Genomic DNA, 18,845 nt, shown 5'->3' on the forward strand with positions numbered 1-18,845 from the left:
TAGAGAATGCTACTTTTACTGTCATCTAGACTCACAAAAATTTTAACATATTTGATGATCTTAAAATATAAATTATTATAAATCTAGAAATGTGTGATGCTTTTATTGATAGTATAGTATCACTCATATAGAATTTTCATAAATCCTCAAAAACTTACATTTTACCATATAGCATAAAGTTTAATAACATTTTTTGCAATATTATGGAAATGTTAAACTGAGTAATAGTAGATTTGTCCTAGTGAAATACAGCAGTGATTCTTAAAGAAGCACCAAGATTGTATAAGGTGAGATGTAAAAGCATAAATATTGGATACAGAATATTTTAACTCACATCATTCAATAGATGTGATGTTTTCAGCCTGTAGATTCTGCAAATGCAGATCTACTGAATCTTATGCTTGCAGTAGTGGGAATGATGCACACAGGAGTATCATAGTCAGCTTCTAAATAAAGCTCTGATTCTTGCTTAGCTTGTCCTGTCTCACTCTCACTTCTAGACAAGGTACATTTCTTGTATAGGAAAATATTGCTAGATTTTGTATATAATGCCATAGATAATTCCTGAGGCTTATAATTTAACTGATACCTCAACGCGTATTCATGAATTTTAATATATACTATAATATATATGTAATAATATATATGTTATGCACACATGTGTGTGTACACAGCACACACACACACATCCTGGTCCATGACAATCATCTTATTAGGATGATTTATTCTCCTTGGTCACAAGAGCTACTCAAAAGCATTGATAACTGTTACCTTCTATGTAGATTTTATCAGGATAAGTACTTTAGGATCACTATATATTATAAAATTATATAATATATATATATATTCCCACCACCACCAAAAACAACAATGGTAAAGTATTAGGGAATGTATATCTAAGCATATTCCAGTGGTAAAAATGAATTCAAGGTACAGAGAATTGTATCATATGGGCCAATATTAACTTCATAGCAAAGAAATGAACCTAAAATTATAACATAAGCCACATGGCACCAGAGTCCATATTATTCACCAGTAATGGCATAAATTTGTAGCAAGTGACCAAAGACCTCTCTGAATATGATTCATTTAATAAGCTTGCAAATATTTTCAGAATTCTGTATATCTGAAAAAGAAAAAACATAGCCTGAATAGATAGAGATAAGGCTTCACTACTGCTCTTTGGATAATGTCCTGGAAATGATTTTGACTATGTGCCTTTGAATCTTTTGGATTTTCAGTATGAAAATAGGCAAATTTGTAATTATATTTAGAAAATGATGAGAACCACTTTTACTTTCACTAAATGTAGAGTTTCCTCTTTAGTATGGTGGTTTGGGGAACCTGAACACTGAATTTCAGTTTGAAAAAAAAAACATATATATATGAATAATTCACTCTTCCCCTTTTCAGTTTTTACATTCTTTCCTTTCATTAAGTATTTCCAATATTTCTAATAGTAAAGTAGCTTTGACAGACAGTTTGTTACAGTAATGGGTTATAAAAGACCAGTTAAATGATACTGACTCAAGTAAACATAATGTGTTAGGAATGGGGTCTAAGGATAGGTAGAATGGATAGGTAAAATTGATATATCTAAAGTAGACAAGCTAATTCTGTAAAACACCAGTGTGCTAAATAGTTATGTAGCTACAAGACACAACATAAAGTCTCCCTTTAAATTTAGTGATAGGATTATAAAGGTTGCAAAACTTTGAGAAGTGCATGCAGGTGTCTATTAATACAACAGCAATGATGTGCTGGGTGCTCATAGATACCAAGATGATGCTTTAAATATATTCTCTACAGAACAACAGCTTCATCAATGACTCTATATTAATTGATATACTGACTGAAAATACTTAATTTATGTGTTTGTTTGCGTATATTTATGTGCAATATGCATGCCTGATCCACATATAGATCAGAAGAAAACACTGGACTCGCAGGGACTAGACTTCCAGATGGTTGTGAATCAGGAAGAATTTTTTGCAATTTACTTAACTTTATTATATGTGCAATAGTGTGAGGGTGTCAGATCACCCAGGAACTGGATTTACAATCACTTATGCCCTGCCATGTGGGTGCTGGGGAATTGAACTACGGTCATCATTAAGAAAATATAGTGCTCTTAATCATTGAGCCATCTCTTCATCCCCATATTGAAGACTGTTGACATCATAAAGAATACATTTCTGAAAAGTGGGTGCCCTTTTTTAACATTTCTTACACGTTTGCAAAAATTAACATTATTTTAAGTAAGAAGTCCAAGTACATGAGTGTAGTATAGAGATATATTGAGACTTAAACCCTTGTACTTGCAGGCATGATTAACATATCCAAGGAGGAATAGAATCATCAACAGGAGGTACATTGGGATTTTTGAAAGAGGAACCCATTACTGCTCATTCACTAAATTTCTACTTAATTTCACCGTTGTAAAATATAGAGACTGTGTTTTCATGTTGAAAGAAATTCATGGCCACACACATACTTCAGGACACATCTTGTTTTGACATCTCATCTCTGAAACCAACCTAAAAAGTTCAGTGAGAGAGAGCAACAATGTCACAGAATTTATTTTCATGGGCCTCACTCAAGATCCCGCTGGGCAAAAGCATTATTTGTCCTGTTTTCACTCATCTACATTATGACAACACTGGGAAACCTGCTCATTACAGTGACAGTAATTGTCAGCCCTTCTTTAGACTCACCAAATGTACTTCTTTCTTCGCTGTCTGTTACTCCTGGATGCTTTTTATTGCAATACAATCTATCCAAATTTGATTATAGATTTATTATATTATTATTAATTATTATTATTATTATTATTATTTATTATATAATATAAAATATCCTTCAAAGCTTGCATGGTCCAGCTCTTCATAGAGCACTTATTTGGTGGTGTTGAGGTCTTACTTCTGATATTCATGGCCTATGATCGGTATGTAGCCATCTGTAAGCCACTGCACTATTTGACTATTATGAACCGACAGGTTTGCATCCTCCTGTTGTTGGTAGCTGGAGTTGGGGGCATGGTGCACCCTCTGATTCAAGTTCTGACTGTGTATAAACTTCCTTTTTGTGGTCCCAATGTTATTGATCACTTTATGTGTGACATGAATCCCTTATTGGAACTTGCATGCACTGACATCTACTTCCTGGGCATTACTGTTATTGCTAATGGTGGAGTAATCATGTAGGAATTTTCTCCTTTCTCTTAGTCTCTTATGGAATCATTCTAAACTCTCTTAAGACTCACAGTCAGGAAGGGAGGCGCAAAGCCTTGTCCACCTGCAGTTCTCACATTATGGCGGTTGTCTGCTTTTCTGCTCATTGTATTTTCCTATATGCCAGGCCTGTTTCCAACTTTCCTGTTGATAAATATATTGCTGTGTTTTATACAGTTGTAAGTCCCATGCTGAATCCATTGATATATAACTTGAGAAATTCAGAAATGAAAAATTCTATAAAAAAGCTATGGTGTAAAACACTAACAATATAAAATGAGGCTGTTTCCTCATTGAATATGTTATTAGCTGTATATTGAAAACCAGGTATGAATTCTAAAAAGGGATACTGTCCCTTGCTCATGTAGGCATGGTTTAAAGTATACAAAATCATTGAAATGAAAAACAAATTTTTAGTTTGATATTGTGATCAAGGCAGGCCTTAGACTTTAATGGTTAAGACAAGAGAATGTTTAAAAGATGAAAATGGTTACGGAATTATTTCATATTATAAGCAGGAATAGAAGAATATCACCTTGAACTTTATTTTTTCAGGTAGTATTGAATTAACAATATAAAAAAGTCAGTGGGGGAATTTCAAATAACCCACATTCATGAGAAAAGAATTAGAGTGATATACAAATTTCTGGGACTAAAAGAAAAGATTTTGATATAGCAATTGTGCAGTAATCTATCAGTATAGTGAATTTTGTGGCTGTGTCATATGCATTGCTTTAAGAGGGTTCCCCCTACCTTATGTCAGTTCTTAGCTGTTTTATTTCTGAGTGCTTAGATAGCAGGTGCCTAGCTGTTGACACCAGCGGTCAACACTTTCAACTTATCCTATGCTGCTGCTGCAACAGGATTCTAGTTTTGAAGACCCAATGTGGACATATATTTTTATAAGATTCATTATCAAATAACATATTTAATATTTATATTTCAAAAAATAGTTATGTCTTCATGTTGGTAAAGAATTTATCAAAGTGCTTATGTATAAATAACATGAAAATGCTTCAACATTTCACTTAGATACTTAAAAGTAACTTATTTTGGCATAATCAAAATTTAATTTTGTAATATTTTTAAAAATAAACTACTGAATTTGTTCTCAGTTTTTATCGATTTTGGCACATCACAAGCCAAAAAAGATAACATTATTATAATTGCAACATGAAACATTGCACTGATGCTTTGATGTGGTTTTGCTCTGTATTCTTGCTTTTAAATAAATATTATATTCAAAGTCTACAAAGTGATGTTATGATAAACATATCCATCATAAAGAGACTTCTTCAGTGGAGAAGTTACTTTTTTCAGTATCTCACCTATAGCTTTTTCCGTATTGTTTGCTTCTTTGCAAGCCTAGCTAAAATCCACTATCAATAAAAGCTGAGAGATTGTTTCAAAATCTAAAGGGGACATAGTTCCCAGACTGTCATGTAAAGGAACATTCTGACCTAGGTAGGTGAGGAATTAATGCTTGATTCACACAAACATCCCTCTAGGCTTATTTTAGGCAGCTCTCCCTTTTGTTAGGATCAATAGTTGACTGTCTTCTGTTATATTGTTTCCCTAATTCATTTTACCTTTTTAGTAATATTTTAGGGCTGAGGTTATTAATATAAAAATTCCAAAATTGTTTACACTTTCAAAATTATTATTCATATGTTTTATAAAATAATTAAATGAATGAACCACTTTTGCTGTCATTTTAAGATTTATAATTAAAATTTGCATAATTTTTAAAGGACACATTTTATTACTATCCTTATAAATTTTTTTTACATGTATTTTGCTTAAAATCATGTTGAAATCAATATTTTCTATCACCGTTGATACATGTTTTGCAAAATGCAATTAAATTAACTGTCTGGTAGACTCTGACCTTGATATGTTTTGTTTTCTCCATTTCAGGTTAGAGAATATAGAAGTACCTTAATTTGCTTAAAGACCAGAGCTGCTACATGAACAATCTGGCATTGCAAGGTATTTCATAATAGAAATTAAGTTTTTTAATTAATTTTTATTTTGAATAACTTAATTGAGAAAGCTCTCTAAGGATATAGGCAGTAAGAATTAATCAATTAATGTAAGTTTTGTCTTCCTTCCAATGTCCCATGTCATTTTGATCTAGATCTGAGCACAGTGTCAAATTTTTATCTGCAGACGAAGGATACATGATACATTTTTGTTAGTGACTATGCAAATTTATTTAAGTATTCTTCACTCCTCATCAAGGAAACTTATTTTTCAAAAGACAAGGACCACAATAGAACACTATATATACACACCTAAAGCTTAGGGTACCTTTCTGAAAAGCAGAAGGAAAGGTTGTAAGATCAGAGGTTTGGAGATTTTGTGTGCGATTGATTGTGTCTTCTAGCACAGATTGATTGTGTCTACTTCCTTAAACAAATTCTCCCAACATTATTGCTTAAACTTGAGCTAAACAATGATGATGCCAATAAATGTGTGCCAAAATGGACAGAAAAACGTCCACAAGGCACCAATTCTACTCAAGAACGTTGAGAGTGGGAGAAATAGTCTTCCCAAGGGAAGAGCACACAAATTGGTTATCCAATACTAAATTCTCATCCCTGAAAACATATTTGAGCAATATTATCAAGACTGAAACATATATATTTTATCTGTGTGTATATATTTACAAAGGAATATGTGTCTATCCCTTTATGAATATGCATGTAATAACAATTAAGTAACAGAAAGGCTTGAATTTGAAAGAAAGGAAAGAGTGGTGTATGGGAGAGTTTGGAAGGAGGAAAGGTAAGGGAAACTGTAAATGTAACTATATTATAATCTCAAAAATTGTAATGCATTTCAAAATATATGTATTCATCACTGTGATTGGCTTAGTTCTTTTTTGTTTATTTTTAAACATATAAGAAGACTATAGTAAAATTTTAAACACTGTTGGTGACAGTATAGCTGGAACGAGCATTAAAATGTCATTCTTTTGACTGTGGAGTGTTTTCTGACACCTTTTTTCTCTTGATATTCTGCTTGTGTTCATGATCTCATGTTTACCTGTTCTCTTAAGAACCAGTTGAGAGACATTCTTATCAAGTTCAAACACAGAAATGTCATGTGAGGCTGTGAGCATTTTTAGAAGTTTAAGTAATCTGCTCCAAGTTACAGAACAAATAGTTAATCCTGTATTGGGCAGGTCCAAAAGAGCCAGGAAATTATTTTCTGACTCATTTCTCCCCATTCTCTTTCCTGCTTTAGCCCCATGCTGCACTAGCTGGACCATGAGTCATGCATTGGCATGCCTTCCTTGATGAGAAATAACTGTTGGTTTATGCCATGATCATTTGAAGTTTGTTTAATCCTTCTGTTACTTGGGGATAGTTTGTAAGTAGTTCTGGAATTCATAGTACAGACACCGAGGAGAAATGAACTTGAGAACTGAAGACAGAAAGTAATGCACATTTTGAATATTTATTAGTTTTATCTATCATGAAATAATTTTTAACTTCAAGTAGAATTTACTCACTAGGATTATTTTTAACTTCTACAATAAATACTATTCTTTTGTTTACCTGTTTTTAACAAAGAGGTATGAAGATGTAAATATATTCACAAACATGTGCTCCTTGACTGATACCTCAGTAATTTGTGTATAAAACAGTATCTTTTCATCTATGTGCACTGATGGAAATGAATGAAAAATCTTCGGTGAGTAAAGCATTTTACTGGATTACTTAATAACTCAGCTTGATAATAGACAATTACCATAGAAAACATTGTTGTGCTTTGAATTCTGACATATCATCATAATCGTAGGAACTAAGCACATATTTTATACCTGTACATTTTTTCTTCACAACATGTAGCTGTTTCCTTCCCTGTGTGTAGAGAGCTCTACATTTTAAGTATTGGATAATTAATCTCTGCTCAATCTTACTTATCTTCATCTATCACCCTGAAAATTATTCTGTTTTTTTTCTTTTATCATTCTCAGTGAAATCAAAGCACTGAAAGAAATTTTAGAACTGGCCTTAGTAAATTATTGGTTTCTGCAATACTGTAAACTGGAGCGAAGCAAATGTTTATCATCATTGCCAAATTATATGCTCTGTATTGAGAATTCATTTTTTACATGGAAACCATGGAAAACCAGAGTTTTGTACCTGAGTTTGTCTTTCTGGGTCTTTCACAAAATCCAAATATTCAAAAACTGATATTTATCATATGCTTGCTTGTTTACATTGCAACTATTGGGAGCAACATGATGATTGTGGTGACCATTGTCTGTAGCCCCACACTGCTGGGCTCCCCCATGTATTTCTTTCTGACTTTCCTTTCTTTACTGGATGCAAGCTTCTCCTCTACCATGACACCCAAAATGACTGTGGATTCTCTCTATGAGAGAAAATCCATCTCCTTTGAAGGATGCATGATACAGCTTTTTGCTGAACACTTCTTTGGTGGGACTGAGATGATTGTTCTGACAGCCATGGCCTATGACCGCTATGTGGCCATATGCAAACCTTTACACTACTCTTCCATTATGACCTGGAGGCTCTGTGGCATTCTGGTAGGGTTGGCCTGGGCGGGAGGTTTTTTACATTCTACTGTACAAATTCTCTTCACTTTGCAGCTCCCCTTCTGTGGACCCAATGTCATTGATCACTTCATGTGTGACTTATTCCCATTACTGGAGCTTGCCTGCACTGACACCCATGTCTTTGGCCTTTTGGTGGTTGCCAACAGTGGGTTTATCTGCATCATAGTCTTCTTCTTGTTGCTTGTCTCTTATGGCTTTATTTTGCTCTCTCTGAGATTCCACAGTTCTGAAGGACGATGGAAAGCTTTGTCTACTTGTGGGTCCCATATTGCTGTAGTGGTCTTGTTCTTTGTCCCATGTATATTTATATATGCAAGGCCTCACACATCCTCCTCCTTTGACAAAATGATAGCATTATTTTACACTATGTTATCCCCCTTGCTTAATCCTATTATTTATACTTTTAGGAATAAGGACATGAAAAATGCCATGTCGAAAGTATGGAAGAGATTGGTAGTGTTTTAAGATGAAAAGTTAGAAAAAGTTACACTTTATCAAAATTAATATAAACAGAAAAATAATAAAAAGTATTTCAAATAAAAACTAGAGTATGATTTTTACCTGTAATGAGTAAAGACACTTCTCCAGAATTGGCATTATTTTGTGGGTCCTAAAATGCTGTTATTCCTTGTTTATTGGCTATGTCCACAGAGTAGCAAATAACCACTAGTAAATTAAAGAAAATTGAATTCAGTAGTTAGGATCTATTAATAAAAAATAATGAATCAAAATTATAGCTACAGTGTTGACTATCAACTTCATGTTTTCAAAATTCTGAAATTCAAAATGTCATAGACGTTTGTATAAAAATTTGTTCAATCTATATAAATAGAACTGAGTTTATAATTTTGATCTCAGTAACAGTCATAATTTAGAAAGGACAGGAGAGTCACTATAGAACTACTGTTGGTCCCTGTCTCTTATGACTTCATCATTTGTTGTAGATAGCTTGGGCCCCTTGTTCTGTCTCGCCCAACTAGCTTACACCCAAAATAATCATATAGAAATTGTATTAATTGAATTACTGCCTGGCCCATTATCTTTGTACACCAATCATTTCCCTGGAGCTCTTTGCTGTTTGGCAGAAAATTTGAATCACGTCTTGATATCTTGAAAGATAATACTTGGTTTGTCCATTCCAATATGTACATATTTTCTTTTTTTGGATTGAGTGATATTTTATGGCAGTCAGCATGGGACAGGAAGTAGAAAGTGACTACAAGTGTTTGTCAATGAGCTTCCCTTATAAAAAAAATAGCTCAGAAAAATTCTAGAGATGCTATTGAATTAAAATACTTGTATTGTTGCTATATTTCAAATTCTTCTAGTTCCAATATTACTGAAACAGTAAGGAGAACAAGGTTGAGTGTTCTGACAATAAATAAATCATTCTGTTCTTTCCTTAGTCTTTCATATTTTCATAGTCATGTTCATTGACCATTATATGACCATTTTCAAGTCCTTAGTTGCTCTTCTGTCATGAACTAAGTATTCTGATGAGGCTATCCTGGTCTTGGGACTTTCTTTCCATCATCCATATTCTTATTACTTTGTAGTTGTTTTCCTGTAGACTCAATGTTAAAATCTTTTGGGTGTGACTTATCCTCACTATTGTATAATTTTCCTCCCTAAGAATAAAGTAAATGACAGAAATTATTTTATTTGTTGTCATCTTTTGGGGAATCTCATAAGTTATTAAGTTTTAAATTGTTATCTGGGTAAAACATTTCCATTTCAACAGAGTCAGATGTTTATAACCAACCATGGATATTCTGAAGGGCTTTTTCTTCATGCTTTTAGGGTTTTTTAGCTGTGTAATCAAGAGTTCATATATAACATTTCCACACACACACATATTGTGTTTGATCATATCCCTCTCTTTTATTACTCTGATCCCTCCTTACATTTTCTCCTTCTCATTCTTAGTGTTTTTTTTACTTGCTTGTATTTCTTATTTCTTCTCTCTTTCACTCACATTTCAGATAAAACTAAAGTAGGTTTTGAGTTGTGAAGTGGCTCATTTTCCTTGACACATTGTTCTCTTGTTCCATTCATTTTTAAAACAACATAATTGCTTACATTTTTCTACTTTATGTGTAAGTTCATCACTTATCAAGCTCTTCTAAATAATAGATTTTTAATTTCTGATATTATTTTTTGTAATTTGGTTATAAAATTTCTCCCTTGATTTTCTTTCTCCATACACTCCTATAAAACCCTTTATGTTCTTTGTCAAATTTAAACTTTTTTGTCTTGTTCTGTTTTTATCATTGCTGATGAATTAGAAGTCAGAGAAATTTAAAGAACATTCAAACTTGAATTTGTATAAATAAGTTAAGATAAATTTACTCAAAAACCAATAGATTTCACATGTATATATATATGCATATATATATATATTGATCTTCGTATATTTGTCATAAAATATTTTCATTTAAAGATAATTCTTGTTCTAGGTTTTCCAAAACCAGGCATATACTTATTTTGCAGAAATGCAGAAGAATTCATTGTGACAGAAATCTGCTCTTACATTTGATGGGAACACAGCAATTTGCTTAAATTCTACAGAGATGCTGTGTCCTGTCCATTACACAACAGTGTTCTGTCCCTAAACATGATGCTCTAGTAAAACATTCTCAAACAGCAATCCAAGAACATTTAAAAAAGAAAAGAGTTAATATTTGGGGAGGGTATAAACAAATTATGCTGTTTTAAAGAAAAAAGAATGTTGCACATGAAAGAAAATATAGAATGATAAAATATCTTTACCACCTCCTCACCTAACCAACAATGTACATGTGTGTGCATATGTGTGTCTGTGTGTGTGTGTGTGTGTGTATATAGATATATATATAACACATATATACATACATTGTTGGTATATATATGTATACACACACACACATATACACATATAAGTTAGATGCCCACCCTACATCAAATAACCCTTTATTTTCTGTGGGTTTTTTTGAGTTGAAAGAAAGTTTTTAATTTTCTCACTCACACAACTTGCCACATTGGTTAATTTCACACATTGATCATCCATTTCTAAAGTGCACTGGATGCTCTGAGAGCTTCTACCAGGCTCGAGCATGGCAAACATGGCTCTGATAGGCCTTGTCCTTCCTCCGTTCCCTCTCTCTTGCTAAACCTGTCAGATTGCATTCCTAAAGCTATCCAATGAGGTTTATTCCCTTTTTGGCCCACTTTTTTACACCTGACTCATTCCTGAGTCTGATCACAAAATCCAACTATTAAAATATCATGAGCCAGTAATCAAAAATTTCATTTGGCCCCAATTGACATACCCAGTTAGAAATTCTAAACCAATTCAGGCTCATTCTAACACAGACCTCCCCTCTTTCCTCTTAAAATTCACACCAGCAAAGTTATTTGGTGCTGGTTTTGACCAATAAAGTTTCAGCAACCTTGTCTTTTTGCTATGTTTTATAAAGAAGCATGTTGTGTTTGGAAATTAGTGTTTAAGTGTGGTCTGTGGCCAATCAGGTTCAAGAGGGAGCATCTCAAGGTTTTTGGGTACTTTTTTCCTTCTTGTCCTATGACTATGTTTTCATAATCAAATATTTTCTAATAAAAAGCACTCAAAAGTTCTTCTGTATTGACAAAATAAGAATAGACTGCCAATAAAAATATTATACTCACCATCCTAAAAATACTAGCCAAAAGTTGAACAAATCACAGAACAAAGAAGTAAGAAATATGAAAATCAGGGCAATACAACTTCTTTAAAGGACTGTGATTTTTTAAACTTCTAAACAAAGAAATACCTAAAAAGATAAAATGACAGAGGATAATTTTTAAAATCCTGTAAAATGATCAATAATCTGAAAACAGACATAAATAATCAATTGACTTTATCCAGCACATAGTGACAACTTAACAGTAAGGAAAATATCAGCAAAATCGGTTAACAAAATAAACATGGAAAAAGTTCAGCAAGAAAACAAAAACTGTGAAAAATGGTAAAAAAAAATATTTGAAATTATGCATTTGTCTGTGGTGTTCTTGGACTACCAGGTATCCCTGTTTCAGTGCTGAGGAGTTTGATCCAGAGGGGTGAGTGTGTGCTATCCCAGGGCAGACTGTCCTGGAAGAGAGCACAGCCCTGCCTCGCTCCTGCTGCAGGGTCTTCTGTGTTCTTCTGGACCCTGCACTGCCCCCACATTTGCCCTTTTGTCTGTGATGTCCTTGGACTACCAGGTATCCCTATTTCAGTGCTTAGGAGTTCCATCCAGAGGGGTGAGTGTGTAATATCCTGGGGTGGACTGTCCCAGAAGAGAGCACAGCCCCCCCCAGCTCCTACCACAGGGTTTTCTGTGTTCCACTCAACCCTGCCCTGCCCCCACGATCACCCTTTTGTCTGTGGTGTCCTTGGACTACCAGAAGAACCTGTGTCTGTGCTGAGGAGTTCCATCCAGAGAGGAACAGTTCATGCTCCTGGACTGAGGAGATCCACCCAGAAAATCAGTCACAGCAAAGACTGGACCAAGACACCAAGACTCTCCTGGCTCCATTTGAAGGAAGAGATGGGCAGGTGCCAATGCAAGAATTCCTCTAAAAACCTGAAAGGCAACATGACATCACCAGAATCCAGGGATCACAAAACAAGAATTCAACACCCTACTCCAGAAGAAATAGAAGAAATCAACTTTAAATGGAACATTATGAAAATAGAGAAACTTAAACAGGAGGTGAAAACTGCCATAAAGAAATAGAAATGACAAACAAAAAGGTAGATGAAATGAATAAATCTCTCAAAGAGTCCCAAGAAAAACAAGAAAAAGCAATCAAACAGGTAAGGGAAACAGTTTCAAGACTTGAAAAATGAAATGGAGGTAATGAAGAAAACACAAACCGATGGAAGGATGGATATGGAAAATCTGGGTAAATGAACAGGAACTACAGAGACAAGTATTACCAACAGAATATAAGAGATAGAAGAAAGAATCTCAAACACTGAACATACTATAGAGGAAATAAACTCACTTACTAAAGAACAAAACAAATCCAACAAATTCTTAACACAAAACATACAGGCAATCTGGGACACAGTGAAAAGACAAAACCTAAGAATAATAGGGGTAGAAGAAGGTGAGGATTTACAGCTCAAAAGCCCAGAAAATATATTCAACAAAATTATAGAAGAAAACTTTCCCAACCCAAAGAAGGATATTCATATGAAGGTACAAGAAGCATACAGAACAACAAATAGACTGGATCAAAAAAAGCCTCCGCTCATCATATAATAATCAAAGCACAAAACATATAGAATAAAGAACAAATATTAAGAGCTGCAAAGGAAAAAGATCAAGTAGCATATAAAGGGAAACTTTTCAGAATTACACCTAACTTCTCAATGGAAACCATGAAAACCAGAAGGTCTTGGATAGATGTGCTGCAGACACTAAGAGACCATGGATGCAAGCCAAGACTACTATGCCCAGCAAAGTTTGCATTCACCGTAAATGGAGAAAACAAGATATTCAGGGACAAAAACAAATTTAAACAATATGTTGCCACAAACCCAGCCTTACAGAAAATACTAGAAGGAAAATCACAAACCAAGGAAGCCAATAGTACCCATAATAACACAAGCATCTGACAAGCCTCCACCAGCACAGCTCAAAGAAGGGAAACACACAAACTCTACCACCAGAAAAATAACCAGAGTTAACAAGCAGTGCTCATTAATATCACTTAATATCAATGGACTCAATTCACCTATAAAAAGACACAGGTTAAGAGAATGGATACAAAATCAGGATCTAACATTCTGCTGTCTACAAAAAACACACCGCAAACTCAAAAACAGACACTACCTCAGAGTAAAGGGTTGGGAAAAGATTTTCCAATCAAATGGACCAAAGAAACAAGCAGGTGTCACTATACTAATATCTAACAAAATTGATTTCAAACTAAAATCAATCAGAAGAGATGGAAATGGACACTTTATACTCATAACAAGAACAATTCATCAGGAGAAAGTCTCTATCCTGAATATCTATGCCCCTAATATAAAAGCACCCGCTTATGTAAAAGAAACATTACTAGAACTCAAAGCATGAATCAAACCACACACTCTAATAGTAGGAGGTTTCAAAACTCCATTCTAACCAATGGATAGGTCAACCAGACAGAAACTTAACAGAGAAATAAGAGAACTATCAGATGTAATGAACCAAATGGACCTAACAGACATCTATAGAACATTCCACCCAAACAGGAAAGAATATACCTTCTTCTCAGCATCGCATGGAACCCTCTCAAAAATTGATCACATAATTGGTAACAGGGCAAACATTCATAGATACAAAGAAATTGTAGTAACCACCTGTGTACTATCGGATCACCATGGAATAAAGCTAGAATTCAACAACAATTCTAACCCCCAGAAAGCTTAAAAACTCATGGAAACTGAACAGTCAACTACTGAACCACCCCTGGGTAAAGGAAAAAATAAAGAAAGAAATTAAAGTCTTCCTTGAATTCAATGAAAACAAATACACATCATACCCAAACCTATGGGACATGATAAAAGTAGTGCTAAGAGGAAAGTTCATAACACTAAGTGCCCACATTAAAAAAAAATGGAGAAAGCACACATTAGAGACTTAACAGCACACCTGAAAGTTCTAGAAAAACAAGAAGCATACTCACCCAGGAGGAGTAGAAGACTGGAAATAATAAAACTGAGAGCTGAAATCAACAAAATTGAAACACAAAAAACAATCCAAAGAATCAATGAAACAAAAAACTGGTTCTTTGAAAAAGTCAACTAGACTGACAAACCCCTAGCCAAACTAATCAAACGGCAGGGAGAGAACACACAAATTAATATGATCAGAAAGGAAAAGGGGGACATAACCACAGACACAGAGGAAATTCAGAGAATCATTAGATCTTACTACAAAAGTCTGTATGCCACAAAAATTGGAAAATGAGGAAGAAATGTACACTTTTTTAGATAAATACAATATACCAAAATTAAATCAAGACCAGGTGAACAGTTGAAATAGAACTGTAAGTTATGGGGAAATAGAAGCTGTCATCAGAAACCTCCCTACCAAAAAAAGCCCTGGGCCAGATGGTTTCAATGCAGAATTCTACCAGAACTTCAAAGAGGAGCTAATACCTATACTCCTTAATGTGTTTCACGAAATAGAAACAGAAGAGTTATTGCCAAACTCCTTTTATGAAGCTACAGTCACCCTGATACCAAAACCACACAAAGACGTAACCAAGAAAGAGAATTACAGACCAGTCTCACTGATGAACATCAATGCGAAAATTCTCAATAAAATACTGGTAAACGGAATCCAAGAACACATCCAAGAAATTATACATTATGATCACGTAGGATTCATCCCAGAGAGGCAGGGCTGGCCCAACTTACGAAAACCTATTAATGTAATCCCTCATATAAATAAACTAAAAGGAAAAAACCATATGATCATTTCATTAGATGCTGAAAAATCATTTGACAAAATTCAGCACCTCTTTATGATAAAGGTCTTGGAGAGATTAGGGATACAGGTTCATTCCTAAATATAATAAAAGCAATATACAGCAAGCTGACAGCTAACATTAAATTAAATGGAGAGAAACTCAAATCCATCCCACTAAAATCAGGAACAAGACAAGGCTGTCAACTCTCTTCATACCTCTTCAATACAGTGCTTGAAGTTATAGCAATAAAAATAAGACAACATAAGGAGATCAAGGGGATTCGAATTGGAAAGAAAGAAGTCAAACTTTCGTTATTTACAGATGATATGATCGTGTACATAAGCAACCCCAAAAAATCTACCAAAGAACTCCTACAGCTCATAAACACCATTAGCAATGTGGCAGGATACAAGATCAACTCCAAAAAATCAGTTGCCTTCCTATACACAAAGAACAAAGATACAGAGAGGGAAATCAGAAAAACATCGCCTTTCACGATAGCCACAAATAGTATAAAGTATCTTGGGGTAACTCTAACCAAGGAAGTGAAAGATCTATTTGACAAGAACTTTAAGGTTTTGAAGAAAGAAATTGAAGAGGATACCAGAAAATGAAAGGATCTCCCATGATCTTGGATTGGGAGGATCAACATAGTAAAAATGGCAATTCTACAAAAAGCAATCTATAGATTCAATGCAATCCCCATCAATATCCCAACAAAATTCTTCATAGACCTTGAGAGAACAATAATCAACTTTATATGGAAAAACAAAAAACCCAGGATAGCCAAAACAATCCTATACAATAAAAGTACTTCCCGAGGCATTACCATCCCTGACTTCAAACTCTATTACAGAGTTACAGTAATGAAAACAGCTTGGTACTGGCACAAAAACAGAGATGTTGACCAATGGAATCAAATTGAAGACCCAGATATTAATCCACAAACCTATGAGCACCTGATTTTCGACAAAGGAGCTAAAATTATACAATGGAAGAAAGAAAGCATCTTTAACAAGCGGTGCTGGCATAACTGGATGTCAACCTGTAGAAGAATGAAATTAGATCCATATCTACCACCATGCACACAACTCAAGTCCAAATGGATTAAAGACCTCAATATTAATCTGACCACACTGAACCTGATAGAAGAGAAAGTGGGAAGTAGTCTACAACACATGGGCACAGGAGACCTCTTTCTATGTAGAACCCCAGTAGCACAGACAATAAGAGAAACAATTAATAAATTGGACCTCCTGAAACTGAGAAGCTTCTGTAAAGCAAAGGACACTGTCATTAAGACGAAATGTCAACCTACCAATTGGGAGAAGATCTTCACCAACCCCACATCAGACAAAGATCTGATCTCCAAAATATATAAAGAACTCCAGAAACTAAACTATAAAATGCTAATTAACCCAATTAAAAAATATGGCACTGAACTGAACAGAGAATTCTCAACAGAAGAAGTTTGAATGGCCAAAAGACACTTAAGGTCATGCTCAACGTCCTTAGTGATCAGGGAAATGCAAATCAAAACAACTCTGAGAGATCATCTTACACCTGTCAGAATGACTAAAATCAAAAACACCAATGATAGCCTGTGCTGGAGAGCATGTGGAGTAAGGGGGACACTCATCCCTTGCTAGTGGGAGTGCAAACTTGTGCAGCCACTTTGGAAATAAGTGTGGTAGCTTCTCAGGAAACTGGGAGTTGACCTACCTCAGGACCCAGCAATTCCACTCTTGGGAATACACCCAAGAGATGCCCAATCATACTGCAAAAGCATTTGTTCAACTATGTTCATAGCAGCACTATTTGTAATAGCCAGAACCTGGAAGCAACCTACGTGCCCCTCAATAGAAGAAGGATTAAAGAAGGTGTGGAACATATAAACTTTAGAGTTTTACTCAGTGGTAAAAAACAACGACATCTTGAATTTTGCATGCAAATGGATGGAAATAGAAAGCACTTTACTGAGTAAGGTAACCCAGACCCAAAAAGATGAATATGGTGTGTACTCACTCATAAGTGAATTCTAGTCATAATTAAAGGACATTGGCCTATAATTCATGATCCTAGAGAAGCTAAATAAGAAGGTGAACCTAAAGAAAAACATATAGTTATCCTCCTGGATATTGGAAGTTGACAAAATTGCCAGGCAGGGGTAGGGTGCACGGGGTGGGGGTGAGAAGGGGATAAGGGGAGATGGGGGAAGAAGGGAGAAGGGGAGAATGGGGAGAGCTTGAGGGAGTAGGGTGGTTGGGATGAAGGAGGGGTGGATGTTGGAGCAGGGAAGTATATATCTTAATTAAGGGAGCCATTTTAGGGTTGGCAAGAGACTTGACTCTAGAGGGGTTCCCAGGTGTCCAAGGAGATGTCCCCAGCTTGTTCCTTGAACAGCAGCTGAAAGGGTGCCTTAACTGGCCTTCTCCTATAGACACACTGATGAATATCTTGCATATTACCGTAGAACCTTCATCTGGTGATGGATGGAGATAGAGACAGAGACCCACATTGGAGCACTGGAGTGAGCTCCCAAGGTCCTAATGAGGAGCAGAAGGAAGGAGAATATGAGCAAGGAATCAGGACCTCTAAGGGTGCGTTCACCAACTGAGACGGTGGGACAGATCTAATGGGAGATCACCAAGGCCATTTGGAATGGGACTGATGGAGCATGTGATCAAACTGACTTCCTGAATGTGACTGATGGTGGAGGCTAACTGAGAAGCCAAGGACAACGGCACTGGGCTTTGATTCTACTGCATGGACGGGCTTTGTGGGAGCCTTCTCTGTTTGGATGCTCACCTTCCTGGACCTGTGAGGGAGTGGGGAAGACCTTGGACTCCCCATAGGATAGGGAACCCTGACTGTTCTTTGGCCTAGAGAAGGAGGGGGAGGAGGGGTGGGGGGAGGGGAGAGGAGAGAGGTGGGAGGAGGGGAGGATGTGGAAATTTTTAATAAATAAATAAATAAATAAAAGAATGCTTCTAGATAAACTAAAAAAGAAAAAACCCTCTTAAAACCATTTGCTGATGATTCTGCCCAATTCAGACTCTGTCATTTTGTCATTTTGCCTTATTTAATAAACACTATCATTGCATTAAAAAAATTGAAATTACAAACTAATTAAATCACATGAAAACCATGAAGAATGCATGGCCAATAGTCCCCTCCCAGCAGGAGAATATCATGCATGGAGGATGAGATTGAGAGAAAACCTCATTCAAACTTTATGAAGAAATAAACAGGACAGAGGCACCATAGTCAAGAGTTATGTGGTATAGTCAAGATTCATAACCACACAATTGAAGAAGCTGAGATAAAGGCATAGAAATCCAACAATGGCATAGCAGATGATTTCTGAAATGTATTCATTTATATATTCTTTTCAGATAAAAATTCTTGGCCAACTTTATACATGAGTGCTATATTTCTAACATCCCAACCAAACTTCTCCCATTTGCCTTACCCCCACACAAACATATTACTGTTAGTTCTTGTTGAGACAACAGGCAGTTACAGCTTCAGTTGTAGTCAGGTGCTTTTCCACCTTC

At 35.3% G+C, this 18,845-nt stretch overlaps 1 protein-coding gene and 1 pseudogene across 1 annotated transcript; both read left to right on the forward strand.

Moving 5' to 3' along the window:
* Nucleotides 1-919: 919 nt before the first annotated feature.
* Nucleotides 920-3,505, forward strand: LOC148121276 (olfactory receptor 4A5-like; annotated as a pseudogene).
* Nucleotides 3,506-7,353: 3,848 nt separating this feature from the next.
* On the forward strand, nt 7,354-8,286 carry LOC125393389 (olfactory receptor 4C15-like). The gene has a single exon (XM_048423845.3). It carries the CDS (start codon nt 7,354-7,356, stop codon nt 8,284-8,286), a length of 933 nt encoding a protein of 310 aa, XP_048279802.3.
* The last annotated feature ends 10,559 nt before the right edge of the window (nt 8,287-18,845 follow it).

The sequence above is a fragment of the Myodes glareolus genome, chromosome 7 (genome assembly GCF_982192425.1).
Source record: "Myodes glareolus chromosome 7, mMyoGla1.1, whole genome shotgun sequence".
Lineage (NCBI taxonomy): Eukaryota > Metazoa > Chordata > Mammalia > Rodentia > Cricetidae > Myodes > Myodes glareolus.